Source organism: Dipodomys spectabilis, unplaced genomic scaffold (assembly GCF_019054845.1).
Source record: "Dipodomys spectabilis isolate Male_0828 unplaced genomic scaffold, ASM1905484v1 ptg000197l, whole genome shotgun sequence".
NCBI lineage: Eukaryota > Metazoa > Chordata > Mammalia > Rodentia > Heteromyidae > Dipodomys > Dipodomys spectabilis.
The window spans coordinates 18,331,201-18,351,663 of record NW_024870874.1 but is presented as its reverse complement, the minus strand read 5'-3'; the positions used below and the strand labels follow the sequence as shown (position 1 = coordinate 18,351,663).

The 20,463-nt window shown below is 43.1% G+C and overlaps 1 protein-coding gene across 6 annotated transcripts in view; it reads left to right on the top strand.

The window, feature by feature from the left end:
• The window catches only part of Plxna4 (plexin A4), a 353,917-nt gene that overhangs the window by 141,003 nt on the left and 192,451 nt on the right, over window positions 1-20,463 (top strand). Inside the window, exon 3 of one of the 6 annotated variants that reach the window (XM_042695994.1) lies at window positions 7,188-7,204. The exons of the other annotated variants lie outside the window; for them this stretch is intronic. Within the exon in view, the coding sequence (XP_042551928.1) occupies window positions 7,188-7,204 (17 nt within the window). The remainder of the gene's footprint in view (window positions 1-7,187; window positions 7,205-20,463) is intronic. 6 annotated transcript variants of the gene reach the window in all.

Here is a 20,463-nt window from a genome sequence, read left to right as displayed (position 1 = left end):
CTTAGTCTCTTAAGATTAGAAAGTGGACACAGATTCAAGGCCGACCTGTGGCACAACTTAAGGCATTATTTACAAAGAGATGAGGAATTTGCCTGGGATCCTGGACAAGAGTATCTTTCCATGAGTCTAACACTCTTTTTTTTTTTTTTTTGGTCGGTCGTGGGGCTTGAACTCTGGGTCTGGGCGCTGTCTCTCAGCTCTTCAGCTCAAGGCGAGCACTCTACCACTTGAGCTACAGCGCCACTTTGAGTCTAACACTCTTGAGTGAAGAAAGGGAAAGAAGTCTATTGTTCAGGTTAACTGTGAACATAAGAAGGATACAGGGAGGATGGAGACTAGAGGAAACTTAGGGTGCAGAGCCTGGCAGTCAGTGGACCACAGATGGGGCACAGACCTGTGGCGGGTATTCTCTGCTGAGCAGCTGTGGCTCATCAATGGTCTCCTTACTCACCCTAGGCATACCACAAGGGAACCATTTCCTAAGGCTGCCATGGCTTAGGTTGAAAAGTTAGGTGGGTTTTAAGTGGCTCTCATTTCTGGAGGGAAAGACTCCTCCACATGTTTGGTTTTTGTTGTTGTTTCTTTTACATTTTTAAAATCACTATTAAATAATTGTACAAGGCAGTTACATTTTGACATATAAATACATATAATGTACCTTGATTAGCTTCCACCCATCACTCTCCCTCATCCTTCTGCCCCTTTTCCCAAACTAATCTCAACAAATTTCATTGCTCTATTTATTTATTTTAAAATTTGGTGCTTATCTTCAAGCTCAGAGCTTGAAGAGCACTGTTCCTGAGCTTTTTTGCTCAAGGCTAGCTAGCCCTCCACCACTTGAACCACACCTCCATATTAGGCTTTGGGGTGGGATGGGGCAGTTAATTGGAGATAAGAATCTCATACTACTTTTGCCCCAGTTGGCTTCAAACCATGGTCCTCAGATCTCAGCCTCCTGAGTAGCTAGGATTATAGGTGTGAGCCACAGATGCTCAACTCATTGCTCTATTTTTAACACATAATATTCCTTTTTACTTTCTCCGTTCACCTTCTTCCCTGCCCATAATACCCACATCCTGGTAAAAATCTGTTTACTATTGCTGTCATTCACTTTTTTGTGTGTATAGTAATTGTTAGAAGGTGTTTTCTTTTAAAATCAGCTCAACTCCCTTACTTCCTCTTACTTTCTCAGTCCCCACCACCCTCTATTATCCAGAGCTTTCAGTGAGTTTATTTTACTGTCTTCAGTCACAAGTACATTGTAATGATATTGATCAGCATTCTCTATTGGACACTCCTCTGTCCATGTGGACAGCATAGTGCTGGTCATCTCTAAATGTTAAAGCCCTTGGAAGCAGGTGGCTTCCTAACCTCCTTCAGAGCTCCTTCCTTGCATCTTGGTCTTTATTCTCTAATGTGAATCCCTTGTGGGGGGCATTTCTGGTTCTCTGATACCTGCTGCTGCTGCTTCTTTGGAGTAAGAATGTTGGTTCCCACCATTCTTATGAGAGTCCCATACAGAGAGAAAAATCCTTATTAAATTCTGCCTCCAATTTCTGTTTTGTAACATGTTTTGATAGGTTCTCTAGCTGACCTTTAAAAAAAATCCCCTGTGCTTTTCTCTGGTCTTCTCAGCACTTGCTTAGGTTATGGAAGTAATATTGTCTGGGCCAGAATAATTACTCAACCATGCCCTTGTTCCAGGGCGATAACTTCTGCAACACTCCCACCCTGGTATCTGTTGCCAATAGCAGCGGACTTCGATCTGTCCTTGGAAAAGGACCAAACTAGCCACAGGTGATAGGAGAGACCCAGGACCCCTGTCCTCATAGGCATACCCTTTGGGGCACTCTTCATTCTGAGGAGGAGTGAGAATTGTGGGATTACTCAAAGCACGAACCTTTCTACTTCTGTTTCTTAACAACAGCTTTGACCGAATTCAGGAAGTTCATACTTTAATATCACTGTTTATAAGCTGCTCAGCGATGTTTACCATGGTTATAATTGGTATCATTAAGTTTAGGTGACATTATTAATGCTGCTGATTAAATTGCTATAAACCCAACTTCACCATTTACACAAATAGTCATGTCTGAGTTCCTGGCTCTCACATTTGAGCAGGAGTGTGGAAACACAGGACCATGGAGAGGCAGAGTTGGGAGGGAAAATGGAACCCTGGTTTCTTACCTATTAGTCAGAACTTCTAGGAAGATCTAGCATTCGCTATCAGGAATACTTACTTCCTTTCTAAAGTGGTTCTCATGAAAACTGGACATACTTTCAAAAGCATTGGCCAAGAGCTCTCCCCTTGCTCACCTGTCTCTGCCCTCCTCCTCCCTCTACTCCTCTCACCTCAAGCACGGCAGGTGCTGGGCTGTGGCTACGTCTTAGTCCTTATCCTGCTCTCCCAATCTACTCCTTCACCATTTACCCAAACAGTGTCTTCTTACCTGCTCTCCTACTAAGCAAAATGATTAGACACAGTCGGACATTCCCACCAAAATTCATGGCACAATTGAATTGCCATTGCAACAGTATTAAGAAGACATGAGGCCTTTGAGAAGGGATTCAGTTATGAGAATTAGACTCTAGTGAGTGGGTTCATGCTGTCACTAGGGAAGTAGGCTTGTTAGCCCTAGCCATCCTCGGGTTGAGTTTGCTATATAACCAGTCTAACTTAGGTTCTTTTTTCCTCTCTCTCTCTCTCTTTCTCTCTCAGCAAGAGGGCCCTCACCAATGCAAAACCCTTCTACCCTGGGCTTCCCAGCTTCCCAAAGTAGAAGAAATAGGTTTCTTTTGTCTATCAATTATCCAATCTGTGATATACTATTAGGGGAGCACAAAATGGGCAAAGACTGGAGACACATTTTGTTCCCAGTTCTCTATTCCTTTCTCCCCTTACCCTCTCCTCTTATGTATAGACATAGTATTTTTATGACTATTTGAGATTACTTATCCCTGTACACACACACACACACACACACACACACACACACACACACACACACAGAGAGAGAGAGAGAGAAAGAGAGAGAGAGAGAGAGAGAAAGAGAGAGAGAGAGCATACCAGGATGATATAAACTACATGGGTCCCAGATGGGCACGTGGTCAATGCTAGATACATACTAAATGAATGAATGAGAGTTTGCTGAGCAGGTGATATTCTGGTTTATCCTGATATTTGACAGAAGTGGGAATTTCAGTGGGTGCATTTCTAGCTTGTAGCCAGTGGGCTTTACCTTCAGCTAATGGAATCTGACATCAGCTGTCTTGGAGATTTATCTGTTAGGATGTTTCATTTGCAGTGAACGGAGATGCATCAGGTTGTCCTAATCCCAAAGGGAATTTCTAGGGAAAGACGTTAGAATATCAGAGCAATGGGAGGCTGATCAAGAGGACCAGGACCAAGCAAAAGTACTGGGCACATAGGAAGACATCACAGCATTGTGTAGCTAGACATGTTAGTCAGCAAAACTAGGCATGCCTCTGTCTGACCTTGAACCCATCACGTTCCAACCCATTGAGACGCCTTTCGCCTGGAACCATGCAGGTGCTGACAAGCACCTTGCACACCTTCTCTATGCTTTCCTAGGCTGTCATCAAGTTTCCTCCCAGAGGTCCTCTGTGGAGCTCACTGCCACTTGTCCATTTCTCTGCCTTTGCTGAGGCTGTACGTGTTGGTTGCTAAGCAAAGGGAGGAGCTAGGACATCTTCCTTTTTGAAGCAAGAGAGTCCCTCTCCAAGAGCTCTCCCTGCCCAGATTAATAACAACCATCTGTAGAGCAGGGGTATGTTAGGACACACACATATGTGTACAAACATCCATGGGACATTCACCACGCAGCCTGCCCTGCTTCGGCAACCTCCGTGTGTAAGTGCTAAACAGCGCTGAGGATAATGATGATGCGTGTTGCCAAAAAGTTATTTTTGTGAAAGGCTCCAGCCCACCACCCTCTGCCATGGGAACACTTTTTTCCCTGATGGGAAATGAAGAACCGGAGTGGAGTGGCAGTCGATGTGGCAATATAAAGCACTCCGACTCCAGAGAACTGAGCTCTAAAAAAGATGTTAGACTCCAGTGCATTTAAATAAAAACTCCTGGCTAAATTGTGAGTACCATGAGTTCACAGTGATACTTATTTGTGGATTTGAGCTCGTTCTTGCTTTAAGTCCTTTAATACACAGGCTCAGTATGCACGGGTGCGCGCACACACACACACACACACACACACACACACAAACACACACACACACACACACACACACACACACGTGCGCACACGCACACGTCACTCTGTTGGTACCCCAGGCCCTCAGGCATGCACACGCTGCCTGTAATGATTCAGATGTCATTAACCTAAACCCACCAGGACAGTTGCTCCTTTGATGTTCCCTTGGGGGGAACATTCCAGGAGGTCCCACTCTTACTGATGTGGAACTCTCTGGGGGTCAGTGAGCATTGAGGACATGTGTTGGGGATGGGGGAGAGGAAAAACCCCTGGGCTCAGGCTCCATGAGGGAAACAGATCTGACAGGAAAAGACCACAGACTTCCAGGGGTTGCTAAGCCTTCCAGAAGTACAACAGACATCGTTAGTGCCTGGCCCAGGAGCTCTTCCCTGCCAGTAACAGGGCAGTTAATCACAGATCTGAGCAAGATATTCCCTCACCTCTGCCTCAGTTTCTCCTGTCATAACTGGGAGAATATCTGCTTCTTCTTAAAGATAAAATCAAGTCATTCATGGAGTTGTTGGGTCAAATAAGAACAGTGAGGTAAGCTGTAAGAGGGGTTTCTGCGGACATGTTTCTGGAGTCTTTGTTATGTAATAAGGTTTTCCTTTAATAAGCAACTTTTCCGATACACATGTGTCGTGCCCAACCAAGTAAGCAAACCTGTGATTAAGTAATAATGATACGATTACAGCCATTGGCATCATACTGATGGTTAGTTTCTACGATTAACAATTAGCTCTCAGATTGATTTAATATAGGCATAAGCACATACTTAAGAAAGGATCTAAGAACAACTTAGAAAGTAATCAGGGAAAAAAAAAGTGTTCTGGGCAGGGGCCATAAAACCAGAGCCAATAAATTAGCCAGCCAACCAGACATTCTGTTATTTGATAAAACTAATAATGCAAAACTTATTGCTATAGCAGAAACGTCATAAAAATGTAGTAAAAATAAACAAGCACATGGCTCTGGCAGAAGAGCTGAAAACAAGTGTAGAAACTGGAGGCATCGAAGTATCGCCAAGAAGAAGCAGCTTGGCAAGTGGGAGCGGCGATGTTCACATATATTAGTGGAAAATCTTACGGAATTTGGGATATTTTTCATGTTGGAGCAATATTTTGGGAAGTGATATTTCATACATCCTTGTCTCCGTACCAAGAGTGTTCTCATCCCTACGTTATTTTGTAATGTGCTTGATTGGTGACGTCTGTTACTGCTATGATGCCTTTTGGTAGAAACATTTGAAAAGCAGAGGAAGAGAGAAGGCACAAACGGTATTAAGCTCCATAGCCGTCCTTTTATCTGTGGTCTCCTGATGAGTTCTTGGAATAGTCGTGAGCAGGATGAGGCGACGTGTCCCCATTTCACAAGGCTACCACAAGAACAGCGTATACAAGGACTCACATAAGGCACTGCCTGATAGCGGAGCCCCAAGCTGGGCCATGACACTTACTGTCTTGTATACCTGTCCAGGTGTGCTGAGGATAAAGTACATGAGTCAGACAGAGCTGGCCTCCTCCTGCTCCCGCAAGTTCTTGCCCCCTCCAGTGTGAGCACGCTCTCCATGTTGCTTCCTCCTTCAAATCTCTCACCTGTCCCACAGGGTCCTTCAAGGACTATATAAGGACTGATCAGGAAGGGGCTAGACAGAGATTCAAAGGTCAAGGTCAATGATTTGTTTCCAAGTCCCAATCTTCCTCTTCATCACTACCCCCAAGTAGAATCCCAGTGTCTCCTGATGTCATTCACACTCTCTATCCATAGCTTCCTGGAGTCAGGAGAGGGGAGGCTGGCCTCTCCCTCATAAGTCCCTACTCATGCATGGAGTCTGCCTCCCAGCCTGGCTGGGCACCTGCAACTCAGCCACTTCCACAGCTAGTGACAGCCAGGGTCTGCCCCAAACAATGGAGCACATATATGTGAGAAGGACATGCTTTGGGCAGTTCATGGGAGGAGGGGGAGGAGGGAAACAGCTGTGTTTTGGATCTGAATGGGTTACAGGCCTAGTTGGCCCCTCGGATGGCCGCCAGCAGGGGAAGTGGGAAGGCTGTGAGGAGAATAGCAAGCTTCTCCTAGCAGGGTCTATTCCAGATGAATGCAGCCTCCTCGCCCTTAAATCCAATTAAAGGCCGATATTATGTCAGTGGAAATGTATGCCAATCCTAATATAGTCTAATAAGCCTTAAAATAGCACTCTGCAAGTGGAAAGCCCTGTGGTTTAATTTGATTCGAAGCCTAATAACAGGCTTAATAAGAGGGAATTGGCCCCCTTTTATTCTCCAACTGGTCTCTGCATGCTCTTTTCTTCCTTCCTTTCTTTGCCTCCTCTTCTCCTTTCTTTTCCTGGAGCTCTGTGGTGTGACGGAGCCATGCTGGAGTGGATGTGAGGTAGATGCTTCTTTCCCCATGAAGCTGCCAGCCTCAAACTACCGCTACCTGTGGGAATGTAGTTCTGGCATGTAGCAGGCTCTCCATGAATTTACCTTAGTTAATCCTTGCACTACGTCAGGCTGGCCAGGGCAAGGTGCTTCCTCTCTGCTTTGCTGACTCCCATTGCAGATTGGGATGATAGATGGAGGTACTCAAGTCCTGTCTCTAGGATATACTGGCTTAGAGGAAGAGGTTTGCCACTATCTTCTTGGTAGGCCCTTGATCTTCCTCCTCAGAATAATGGAAACACTGGCCGTTTACATTGTCAATGGTCTTCCAAGTCTTAAGTCCATCCAGAGACTGAGTCAACTTTTGCTTTATGGAACTTTGGTCTAATTTTGGCTCATAGATTCTTACCCCCCCCCCACCCCCCCCCCCCCACCCCGACACACACACACTTAGAAAGCTAAGTTTAAAGTTTAGTGATTTAGCTTATTAAAAAGAAGACAGTTATACTGAAATATCACTTACATTTGAAATAATTCACCCAAAGACTATAATTCAATGGTTTTTATAATGCAGGAGCTTTTAGTACATTTACAGTTATGCAACCATCCCCACACCAATCTTAAAACATATTCATTACTCTAAAAATAAACTCTACATTCCTTAGCCAACAACCTCCAGTGCTCTGTGCCTCCTACTTTTAGGCAACCACTCAGCCACTTTGTCTCTGTAGATAAACCTAGCTAGACATTTCCTATCAGTGGGGTTATATAATACATGGTCTTTTGTGTCTGACTTCTTTCACTCTGCATGTTTTTAAGATTCACCCAGATTGTAGTATCTATCAGCACTCTGTTTCAGCATACTCCATTGTCTTGTCCTACCATATTTACTTATCCATTCCTCAACCAATGGACTTTTGATTAGTTTCCATTTCAAAGCTATTGCAAGCAATTCTAATATGATAGTTTGTGTACAGGTGTCTCCACGAACATACTTTTTGATAACTCTTGGGTATTTATCTACAAGAGGAATTATGGAATTTGAAAATGGTATTACCCATTTGAGGAAGACTTAAACTGTTTTCCAGCTGCATGGGTTCCAATCCTCCATTTCCACACCAAGACATGCGAGTGCTTGATTTCTATTGTAGCCACCCTAGTAGGTATGAAATGGGATCTTTGTGGCTTTGATTTTCATTTCCTCAAATGGAGTTCATGCCCTCTGATCCAGACTGGTCTGTTGAGTTATTAAATAATGAGTTATTAAATAATGAGACCTGAATTCAAATCTCAGCTGTAAAGACTGTATTAATCATTTCATCTTGGACACATTATGTGATTTTGCTGAATCATTTCCAGATCTGAGGCTGGGATACTTCCTCAGGCTGTTAAGACTCATGGAAGGATGGAAAAGCATCCATCTTATGAAGGATCCGTGCATGGGGTGTGTTCATTTCCTTCCTTTCTCCCTGCCCTGATTCACGTGCCCCTGTCGCAGTACTAGGGTGGGGATGCTATTTACCCATGCTCCATCAACTTTGCAACAAGATCAGAAGAAAGAATATAATTTTTAAAAGAAAAGGAGGTAATGATGGATTGAGTTGGGACGAAAGCAACAAGCGTTTGATGCCAAGATAAAGAAACTGAAGTTCTGCTTTTGTTTTCTTTTTGAACAAGGAGAAGTGAAGGGTGAGGAGTGAGGAATAACCATCTTCAATATGAGGGGTTATTATAAGGAGGATGGGGACCAGCTGTTTGCCATCTCCAGCAAAGACATCAGAAGGGAGAATGTGCTTTTATATGGTGGCAAGCAGCCTGTGGCTTCATTATTGGGAAGCATTCCTTTGCTGTCAGTGCCCTGAAGCCTCGGGATGGGAATGTTTCAAATTTCCTGTCCCCAAAGACCTTTCCACATGTGATAAACTCCACCCAGGAGTGTGGATGAGATGCTCCGAGGCCATTTCTCCCCCCACACAAATGCTGTGAATCCTGGCAGTGCCCACCTTGCTTGCCTTCCCTGTGACACCCCTAGGAACCCCTAAAAGCATTCCAGGGACACCCCATCCCTTGTTTTGGCTGGACGGAGGTTTCTCTACCCCCCTCCACCATCAAGTGGTGTGGGGGAGTTGCTACTGTGTCTATTTCAGTAGTGAGTGATGTGGTTTCTATACATAGCTGTGGCTTCTAATTTCTTTGGCAGCTCCTGGGTTGAAAGGTGCTGTTAAGAGACGGGGAGGAAAGAGCTAAATAACTATTTATTTATTATTTATTTTTAAAACCTTTCAAGCAAAGCTCAAGTGTTTGGTCCTTCAGTGTGTCAGCACATGGTAGCCATTATTGTCCTTGGCAGAATTTACAAGCTCGGATGTTTGGATAGCTACTCCTGGTTGACAGAGAAGCAAACCTGAAGGTATATTGGAGGGAGCAGGAGAATGAGCCCCATAGAGGGGGATGTGTCAGACGTGGGGTATGGCGCTGTCAGGAATTCTGTCCCTGTTGGTTCTATCGATGGTGAGCATGGCTGTAGTTCCTCAATAGTTCCTCCCCATTTCTCCCATAACCAGGAGACTGAAGGAGGATGACTCTGACCCCAGGACCAGAGGCGAGTCTGACTTAACCAGGACATTCTATTTATCTTGTCTCTCCAGGATTTGGTCCAGATCATTCTTATCCAGTGGGTGTCCAGTATTTCCCTGACCCTTGGGATGGGGAGGGGCCTTTCCCATCATATTTTGGGGTGTCCTTGCTTAGCGCTCCTTTGGTAACAATGTCCCTACTGTTGACCCCTACAAGCCTGGGAGCCTCTAGGAGGGTCTGGGGGGACAAACCACAACCCCTGGGATGTACTTGCCTGTAGGTGTAAACACATTCTCCAGTGGATGTTAGCACTGTGCAAATATTATGATTTTTTTCTGTGTGTCATGATATGAAAAAGTCTGAGACACACTGAGCCAGAAGAGAATGAGTTTGCAGGAGAAGGCTGGGCTGGCATTCCTGCAATCAGACAGGCATCATTGGATTGTTGGAACTTTGTCCTTGCACTGGACTTCCTGAAAGGTGGGTGCTCCCTCTTTGGAGAGAAGGTGCTTTTATGACCTGGTGCTGGACATGAAGAAACTACAGCAATGAAGGTGACAGTCTGGGCAGTTAGCAAACAATAGAACCCAGGTTTCCACCCAGGCATCTGCCTTCTTTCCACTATCCTCTTTCCAGTGGGATGATGGACAGGTGGGAAAGAAGGGCAGGTTTCCCTCTCACACCTCCTACTCTGTAGAGTGCCACGTTAGCACCTCAAGTTCAAACCGAGAGGCGAGTAAGACTTGTCCCTCCTTCCCTTTCAGCCTTTCTCTCACAATTCTCCCAGAAGAGCCATCTCTGAGTAGAATTCACATCCGAGTATCAATTCTCCTGTGCCTATGGCCCTTTATAAGGGAAGCCTGGTTAAAAATGAACACATTGGGGACCAAGCATTAGTAGCTCGTTCCTGTAATGCTAACTGTTCAAGAGGCTAAAATCTGAGATCACAGTTTGAAGCCAGCCTGGGCAGGAAAGTCTGTGAGACTCTTATCTCTGATTAACTACCCAAAAGCTGGAAGTAGAGCTGTGAATCAAGTGGTAGAGTGCCAGCATTGAATGGAAAAGCTAAGGGCCAGTGCCCAGGCCCTTAAATTCAAGCCCCAGTTCTAGCACAACAAAAGAACATGCTGGAAGTATCACAGTGTCTCAGAAGAGCAATGCTTGCTCTTGTGAAAGAGAAAAATGGAAGGGCAGGGAAAGGGAGACACTTCAAAGAAAATGGCCCAGGTTGAAGTAGAACACATGGAGCTCAAAGTCACTGTCTATGATTTTGAGCATCTGTCCCCATCCCTCAATTAGCTCTTCTGTAGCTTACAGACTCCTGTGGGAGTACATAGCTTCTGTGCCCATGGGTGATAGACTCAATATGACATTTCTACCTGGCCATCTTGGATGGCTCCATAGGTGGCAAAAACTTGTCTTTGAAAACACTTCTTTCTTGATTTGTTCACTTTCTTAGACCATGCACGGATTCTTTTGTTCACCTTGTTCCATTACACATACTTGCATTCAAATAGGCTCATGCTTATGAGAATCCAAACTGCCCCCTGACAGAGACTCCCTCCTTTTGCATCTCGCTTAGTTTCCAGGTGATGAAACTGGCCTTGGCCTGGGTGGTTGTCATGGAGACGCATCCCAGCTTCCCACCTCACATCAGCCCTTCAGCTCTTCCCAGCAACCTCTCTGGGCTAGACAGGGAAGAGAGGTCTGGCTTTGTGCTGTGTCTGCTTTTTATGGGGGAGGGGATTCAGCAGATAGTGCTTTGATGTGATTTAATCCAAGTTCCACAGGGATGGGAGAAACGATGTGGCCAAAAAAAAAAAAATCGGGGCGGTTTTCTATTTGGCTTGTTGTATTAGCTAATTAGCTGAAGAGGTAATCAGAGAAGTAAGAAAAAAATAGAATCAAGGTAATGCCTGTGTTATTTATATTTTATCATGCTTTCTAAGCTCAGCCAAGGGATATAGTTTTATTTCTTTCTCTGACCCTTCCTTTAGTGTGTCCTGTTACTACAGATCTCACTAGTCAGATCTCACTGACTAGTGATATTTTCATAAAAAATAACCTCACCTATTTTGTTCAAGGCTTTGAGTTCCTATCACATCAATAATATCATCCTGAACCTCTGTAAAGGCACTTCCTCTAGGAACTTCAACTTGTCTATGTGTTCAGTAAATACTCTGTGTGTGTGTGTGTGTGTGTGTGTGTGTGTGTGTGTGTGTGTGTGTGTGTGTGTGTGTGTGTGTGTGTGTGTGTGTGTGTGTGTGTGTGTGTGTGTGTGTCTAGAATGGATCCCAGGTATCTCAAAAGACTCTGGGCACTGCCTTCAGTAACACTGATGGTTTTCAGTAGGAAAAGGTCATCCTGCTCCTGCTGCAGTGAACAGATGAAAGACACTGAAGCACAGAAGAAAATTAAGGATGTGGTACTTGTTCATAGAGTTTTAGATATTAAACAAGCTACAATCCAGTGGCCTGAAAGGGAAAGTCATTTGTACTCCCTGATTGGTTGCTCTGTGGCCCTTCCAACACATTTGAAAAGCCACAATACAAAACAAGCAAACAACAACAACAAAAATCTCTGTGACTACATGACTTGTTTTATGAGAAGAAGGGTGGAATTCACAGTGGAATAGGGAAGCAGAAACCCTGGATCTTACTTCTGCCTGTACAACCAATTTAGTCAATCACTTTGTGCTTTTGACCTTTTTAAAAACTTATTATTTCCCTTAAAACATTGAGTTAAAGCACATACCAGCCTCACTTGATCTGAACCAGAGATGTGAAGATCCTTTTTAACCTACAAGCTATGCTAGAAATACCGTTTAATTAAAACAGTGAGGGATCTCATTTCGTTTCTGCAATCATCCTATGAGTTTGACATTATTTGATGAGGTTGGGAGACATCAAACAACTTGTCCAAAGTCACACAGGTAGGAAGGAGTCATACCTGGCATGGGATCTTCTGACTTCAACTTGAAGGCTTCTCATAAATCTCCAGCTGTCTGTGGAAACCTGGTTAACCCACCATAGAGACAGAACCAGAGTGAGGGTCATTTCAAGGTCACCCCAACAAGCAGCCTACTGTATAGGCTCTGGCATGATACGCTGCCCTGGTGACCAGGACTTCTAGGAGCCTTACAGAAAGGGATAGAACAGGCCAGGAGAGAAAGTGAGGGAGAAGGGAAAGACACAAAAATGGCCCTGCTGGCCTGGCAGAGGGAAGGGTAAATGTGCCATGCTGAAGTCCTTTGAGCCAAGAGAAAATGTGTGTCTTTATCTTTGTCTGTACAATTTATAGTCCAGCTGGGCTCTTCTGTGAGCTTGGGGCTGTTCTGGCGCTGCCGAAAGAGTTCCTCTTGGGGTGAGCCGCTTGGAGCCCCTGGGAACCTGCCAGGAGCACACTGTAGTCATGGTTATTGGAGGAAGTTCCCATTGGCACTGACTGGTGCAGCCAGAAGATTTAAGAGACCAATCTACAGATTTCCCAGACTAGCCAGCTCACCTGAAGTCAGTATGGCAGAACTGTGGCTTGTATCATGTTCCTCCCTCTGCAGGGACCAAGCCTTCCTTCGATATTTGTTCATTCATTCGAGGGGATCTCAACAAACAGTAACATAGCAAGACTTGTAGGGGAGATGTAGCATGTCTTCCTGCAGGAGAGCTCAGTGCACCTGGTAGACGTGAGCTTTCTTGTCCTTAAGAAATAAGCGAGAGCACAATGTTGATGTTTAGTGTGTGTTTAACAAGCATCCATGGATCTACAAATTACTATAGCTCACTGTTGCCCAGATAATTTCTGGAGTTGTTCATTCATTGAGATGAATGTTCATCTTTGGAGTGCTGGTTTAACAGAAGAGTTGATTAGCCCATGCTGTATAGTAAAGGGGTGTTTTAGAACTTCTGCTATTAGCCAAGTAACACCCCCTTAATGTGTTAACAGTCTGGATTTAGTGCCTCCATTGGTTTTTTTATTTAGTACTCTGCTGATGGGATTTCCTACTTTTACACCTAAAGCCATCCTCAAAGGAGCTTTTGAAAAGATCTGCCCAAATGCATGGATATACTTATTCATCTTCTCATATTCATTCACTCATTTTACTAACATTGATAAATTTCTGGCTGTTGGATGGATACTTACCAGCTGTAAATTTCCACTGAGGAAGGGTGCTCTGGGAGCACACCTCATCCAGGTAATTCATAGCAGCCCTCATTTCTCCTTTTAGGTAGGAGTTCTCATCACTGTGTCATAGGTTGTTCTAGATTTTTATTATTATTTAATATATCTTTTTATTATAAAGATACTATACAGAGGGATTACAGTTACACGAGTAAGGTAATGAGTCCATTTCCTTTCAAGCATTGCTACCCCTTTCTTTGTTTGCCCCTTACCATCTCTGCCCTTCCTACCTCCCCAACTCTTCCACCCCCCCGCCCAAAGTTGTAAAGTTTGTTTTAAATATAGTGTTTTGTACATCTCGTTGTTACAATGGGTCAACCTGTATGGTTGTTTCAGCATTTTGTTATTTCCCTTCCCCTCTCCAAATTAGAAAAATGTATATACAAGATGCAGGGCAAGGACATCAAATACAGTGACAACAGAGGTTATACCATGGGGAAGAACATACAAAGAAACAAAAAAAAATCACATGGTACTTATAAATACATTAAAAACAATAGCAAGAAAGATAAAACCACTTGTGCCCCTATCTTGGGGTTCATTTCACTTAGCATCATCTTATGTGGTCATATGTGCATAGCTTTTGACCTTTGACTCCGAGTGCCTGGGAGAAAGTATTATCCCCACTTTTCAGTGAAAAGTGACATCTCCACTCATCTCTTCCCTGACATGTAATTAAATTGTAGTGCAGAGAAATGACATGGCCACTCAGGGACAGATGTAGGAGCAGAAAATATTTTGATTAGCAGCTGCTCGGAATCAGCACCCAAGCCATCATGGAGACAATAGGCTGACTCAGGAAGGAGTGAGTCTGGATAGAGTTCTCCCTTTTGACAGACGCCAGTGTTGACCCCTCTGGATGCAGAATATAGATGAGGCACACCCAGATGTTCCATGGGACAGCACCGTTGGTCCACTAGGACCAGAATGCTAAGGCACCCCTTCATCGCACTGGCCTCTCACTCTACTCAGGGAACTCTATTTCTGGTTCTGTGAAAAAGGAAGAACCAGACTTTGGGAGTTCTTGATTACATCACTGCAGATGTAGAAAATTTGATCTCTGGGGCTGCTTCCCTCAGGACCAAGATGGAGGGTGGAAATCCCTATCTTCCCACACTCACATACTGCCCAGTCATGGCCTACCGTCAATGCTTCAGACACTGCTTGGATGGGCTCCCCGCAGGGAACTGGTCTCACAGGACAAGGATAGGGGCTTTCAAGAAGGCAGCTCACCTGTTCTGCCTTCAGAGACCGATGTGTTCTGTCATCCTGAGAAGTCCTGGCCCTTCAACTGTGTGTTAGGGATGATGGTAAATGTGGGCTGCAACAATGCATCTAAATCAAGTGCTCACCTGTGTGTGGACCTCCCCTGGTCATTATGTGATCTAAGACAAGCTATGTCTTACTCTCTTCTGAGCCTCAATTTTCCCCTTTTGTTCTCCTTATTACTGGCTCTCAAAGCCCAAGGGACTTGCGAAGGATGAGTCATCCGTATTTATTGTTTTATTTTTTAATATTTTTTATTATTTATAAGCAGCGATACAAAGGCGCTGCCATTCAACAAAGTAGTACGTAAAAACAATGATTTTTGATGAATGCCACCTCATTCATCATTCCCCCCCCCCCCCCCCCCCCGTCCACCCAATCCTACTCCTTCCCTCAATTTTCTATATTGATTTGTTTTTTGCTGGTAATGGAGCCTGAACTCATGGCCTGGTCACTGTATCTAAACTTTTTTGCTCAAGGCTAGTGTTCTACCACTTTGAGTCACAGTACCATGTCTGGTTTTCTAGGGGTTAATTGGAGATAAGAGTCCCACAGACTTTCTTGTCCAGCTGTCTTTGAACTGCAAATCCTCAAATCTTAGCCTCCTAAGTAACATGGATTATAGACACAAGCCACTGGCTCCTGGCTATGGATTGAATTTTATGACTGCATTTTCCCCTCTTCATCTCTTCATTCATCTACTCCCTCTCCACTCCCTCCTTCTCCTTTTTGAGTACCCATTTCCTGGTTTTTATTTTGTTGGACTGTGAGTTTAGACTTTCTTTTTTGGGGGGGTCTGGTCGTAGGGCCTGAACTCTGGGCCTGGGCGCTGTCCCTCAGCTCTTCAGCTCAAGGCTAGCGCTCTACCACTTGAGCCACAGCACCACTTCCGGCTTTTTGCTTTATGTGGTGCTGAGGAATCGAACCCAGGGCCTCAGGCTTGGAAGGCAAGCGCTCTACCACTGAGCCACCTTCTCAGCCCCTGAGTTTAGACTTTCTAAGGGATTATACTATTTGAGTTCTCCCCTAAATCTACCATTTTTCAATGAATACATTTATATACACTTGGATACCACTCTGAAGTGTTTACTTATATATTTATAAGTTAATTCTAGCTTCTATATATGAGAGAAAACATGTATGTATCCCTTGTCTCTCTGTTCCTAATTTACTTCACTTAACATGATTTTTTTTCAAAACCCTTCTATTTCTTTGTAAATGTCGCAATATCATTCTTTCTAATGGATGAGTAAAATTCCGTTGTTCCATTTGGGCTGATTCCATGCCTTGGCTATGGTGCATAGTGCTGCAGTGAACATGATTGTTCTGGTGGCTTTACTGTATCCTGGTTTGTAATTTTTGGATAAATGCCCAGGAGTGGAATTGCTTGATCATAAGATAGTTCTAGGATTAGTTTTTTGAGGAATCTCGAGTACTTTCCAGAGTGGTTGAACATGTTTATGTTCCCATGTAAACATGTACTAGGGTCTGTTTTCACCCACATCCTTGCTCAATCCTTTTCAAAACACAATTTCAGAAGGCTCATTGAAACCACAGTAGTATCCTGATTCTGAAATGATTCGCTTAGAAAGGGCTTTCCGGACAGAAAGTAGAATGGTAGAAAGGTGACTGCCAAGGGCCTGGTAGTGGGGACAGGACAGGGGTAAGGAGGTGTTTTGGTGACTATGGCATTTCTTCCAGTGTTTGAAATGAAAGGGATTCTAGGGCAGTGATGGCAGCAGAGGAACAGCAATATAACATATTTAACCCTACTGAGCTGTATGCTTAAAAACAGTTGTGATGGTAAATTTTATGTGAAGTGTATCACTGTAATTAATCAAAAAGGATATTCCATCTCACCCTTCTACTCTTGGTTATCATCTCAAAATAACTTTGTACTCCATCACTGGAGTCCCACCTCCAGCCCTTTTGGCTTTAGGTTATTTTTAGGTAGGCCTTGCTTTTTCCCAGGATGGTCTCAGGCTGCCACCCTCCTATCTCCGCCTTCTACATAGCTGGGATTTCTGGCATGTACTACCACACCCAACTTGTTTTTTGAGCTAGGGGCTTGCTAAATTTTTTCCCCTCTTGAGCTAGCCTCTAATGACATTCCTCCCATCTCTGTATCCCAAGTAGCTAGGATTAAAGCATGTGTGTCACCACACACCCAGCTAAATAATTTAACTTTAAATACTGCTTTCTTTATGGTTTCCTATGGCTTGGGCTTTGAAAGGAAATTCTGTCAGATACCTACATTCCTCAGTGGTCTCCCATTCTTCAATTGTCTTCTGAGGGAAAATATGTACCCATTCCATCAAGCTTGACCATTACTCCTTAAGCCAGCTTGCACGCTGACCCTACTGGGAAAACCAGATGGATGCTAGTCTCCAGGGATAACTCTGAGCTAGAGAAACAAGAAGCAGAATTCTAGCTTTAGGCTTTGCTTTCAAATTTATTAAAACACACACTTATCTACAGCATATTTTAAACCCATCTTAATTTATAATAACAAAACAATCACAGTGGCTTCTTATTTTATAGCCAAGATGAATCTGTTTGCAACTCATTATATTCCCAGACTGTTTATCTGACTAAGTATATTACTATGGCTCATGAATTCTCTTGTTATTATCAGCATTGTTATTCATACCTTTCTCCAATGTTATTATTTTTATCTGGTTGACTATTTCTTTAGTTTAATGTCTTAAAGCTTTTGTTTTATTTATAATCATACATTCTTTAGGGCAGGAATGTTGGGTTTCCCTGCCCGCCTTATATTCTGGGATGGAGAAAGAGACTGAAAGCTGGACTAGGTAGTCTATCCACAGTCATTGCCATACTAATAGAAAACCCATGTTGCTTAATGTCACCCCATGCCTAACCTCGAAGTACATTTGACTCTCATTTGGCCAAGTTACTACCTATGTCTTTTCTATATACAATAGATCACAGCAGTACCACTTGCATGTAATATATATATATATATATATATATATATATATATATATATATATATATATATATATATATATATATATATATATATATATATATATATATATATATATATATAGTATGGACACGTGATGGCATGACTTAAAGACTGGACTTGACAATGGTATGAAAGTGACATGCAGTACTAGTTCATTTCTCCCATCTGTGCTTTAGTTTTGAATTCTGATCTCTTTAATAGATGGCTTGAGAGAGTCAACAATTTATTTTAAAATAGGTTTTATGTTAGATTATTCTGCTGAACTGCAAGCTAATATAAGTGCTCTGAACATTTTGAAGTAGGCCAGGCTAATCAAATGGTCAATGGACAAGGTGCATTAAATACATTTTTACTTACATTTTCTACTAATGATACGTTTGTCAGGACCAGACCCCATTAAATCAAGGAGTATCTGTGTACACTTCTATTTTTAAGCACAGTGGAAGTACTCAACAAATTGTAATTATTATTATTTTATCTTCCTTAGTTAACTCATAATTTAAAGAAAGAAACCTCCAAATACCCAGAACTGTGCTGGGAAGGGACGGGGTACAGTCATAGTAAGAATGAAATAAAATGTGTGGCTAGCCCAGGTAGAAAGGAACAGCTAGACCAAGGGGGCTGCCTGTCAGGCAGAAGGGGCAGCCTTAGCCCAGGCCTAAAATGGAAAAGGAAGGAGATTCAGGTCTGGTTGAACCACTGTTCCATGGAATATGTCTGGAGATGAAGCTGGAGACATTGGTCGAGACTATTCTGGGAAGGGATTGAATGCCACTGTAGACTTAAATTTGACTATATTTTTTTTTAACAATTCTGAGACACACATTTTCCTTCACACTTTAAACATCTCTGAAACTGAATGCATCTTACAATCAATGTATTGTCATAGTTAATTGCCAGCATTTTTTTCTTTTTCTAATGGTACCTAAAATTACAGTGTACTGTACAATTGGTGTCTTAGATTGGATGAAATATGGTGTATTGAAGGCTGCAAGACTGGAGGATTGGGGAGAGCTTCATGCTGCTATTGTCCCTGTCCCATTTCAGGAACTTGTTCAGTGCCAGTAAATGCATGTACAATCATCTTTAGATATCACTCATTTCTGATGAGTGAAATGAATCTCCCTAACTCTTACCAGTCCCAGTTTTGGAAGCAGGCTCTGACTAAGATTGAACCCTTTTCCTCTTACCTCTTAAAATATTCAACTGCTTTCTCTAGCTTGGAGTTCCTGTCTATACTCAGCTGTGTGGGGTCTGCAGAATGAACTCTAAGGCAGAAAACTGGACTTGAGGGATGGTACAAAGGGGATCTTTTATTATGATTTATTTGTGTTCTTTTCCATCTCTTTTGCTGCCTTCTGTTTTTCTGTGCCTCTCTTTTCTGATCTCTCCATTGACCAAAGCAAGGCTTTGGGGACACTAAATCCATGGTGTTGTCTGTTGTGGAGACAGAGGTAGGGAGATCGAAGGAAAAGAAGAATCAGGAGGTTCCAGCAGCTGATGCTCAGAAATATCTGAGGTCATCAACCTCCAGGCAATGCAGAAGCCCCAGCCCTCTGTGGTGGACCAACGCTGGTTGCCTAGCAACAGTGCCTTCTGCTCTTCCTGCTCATGCTTTTCATATCTTCTTTTCCTTTCTTCTCTTTGACCAGCTTAGAAGGTTCATTTTTTTAACCTGGCCTGCAACTGGAATAACTGAAGAATGATGGGAAAAGTATTCTGCAGGATTTTCTTTGTATCTTCCATTTTGTTCTCCCCACCCCCCAACTAGGGATGAGCATGAAAGCTGAGTATTTCCAATATCTTTGGTGAAAACTAAGACTCCATTATTTTCAAGGTTAGCTTTCATGCTAGGTCTTTTCAGATAGGAACTATTGGAGGTACTGTTTAAGACCACCAAAGAAGTTTCTAGTGAAAGTCCAGTCTTCTATAGGCCTGACAGGTAATTCAGCATGGATACCATTTTTGGGCCCCATGGTATTTCATCCTAACCTAAAAAGAGAGAAAAGTTGGGTCTAAATATCTATATTCATTGCATTCAGTGGTAGAGGGAAAAGAGAGAGGTTATATTCAGTTTACTTATGTAAATGTGAGAAAATACATTACTAGTTACTAATTTTCACAAGATGGAATATTCTTTTCCCTTTTAATTACTGCTTTGCATATGATATGTACACACTATGTGGAAAGGGAGAAATGGAAGATATCTCTAGTTCAATAGTTTTAGCACAAACAAATCTTTTCATGTGATAAAATATGGAAAATTGATCTGTGGAGTATGTAGCTGAGAAATGGCATTAAATTTCAAAGAAAGATTTATTCTCAAGATAAAGCACCATTTCCTACCATTTTTGCTAGCACAATATGCTAGGAAATAGGAGATTGGGCACACAAGCCAAGTCACATATCTGGCATTAGAATTTTCTTTAACCAAAATGTAGGGTGGTAGAAGGTCTCTAATGTTTACTTCAACTCTGGCAGTCTGCATTCTAGATATTTATCTTTCTTCTCCTGCTTTTGCTTTTCCTGGTCTGTCACATGGTAAAGATACTGCTTGCCAACATAGTTAGCCCCAAGAGAGTCTCATCAGGAATGAATAAGATGAGAACTTTTGCCATCAGTTTCCAGAAAGGAGCTGGACTGGAGCACAGTGATGGGTGGTGACTGTCTTCTTGCTGGCAGTCATGTGAGCCATCCTTCTCTTCTCATTTGGCATGTGAGGAGCCCGGCATCCACATGTCACTTTACAAAATGGATCCTCCTGTGGAAGAAATCTGGGTGTTGAATGAGGGCAGTTGCAGCTGGGCTATCATTTCCATAACTACTATTCGAGGACAGG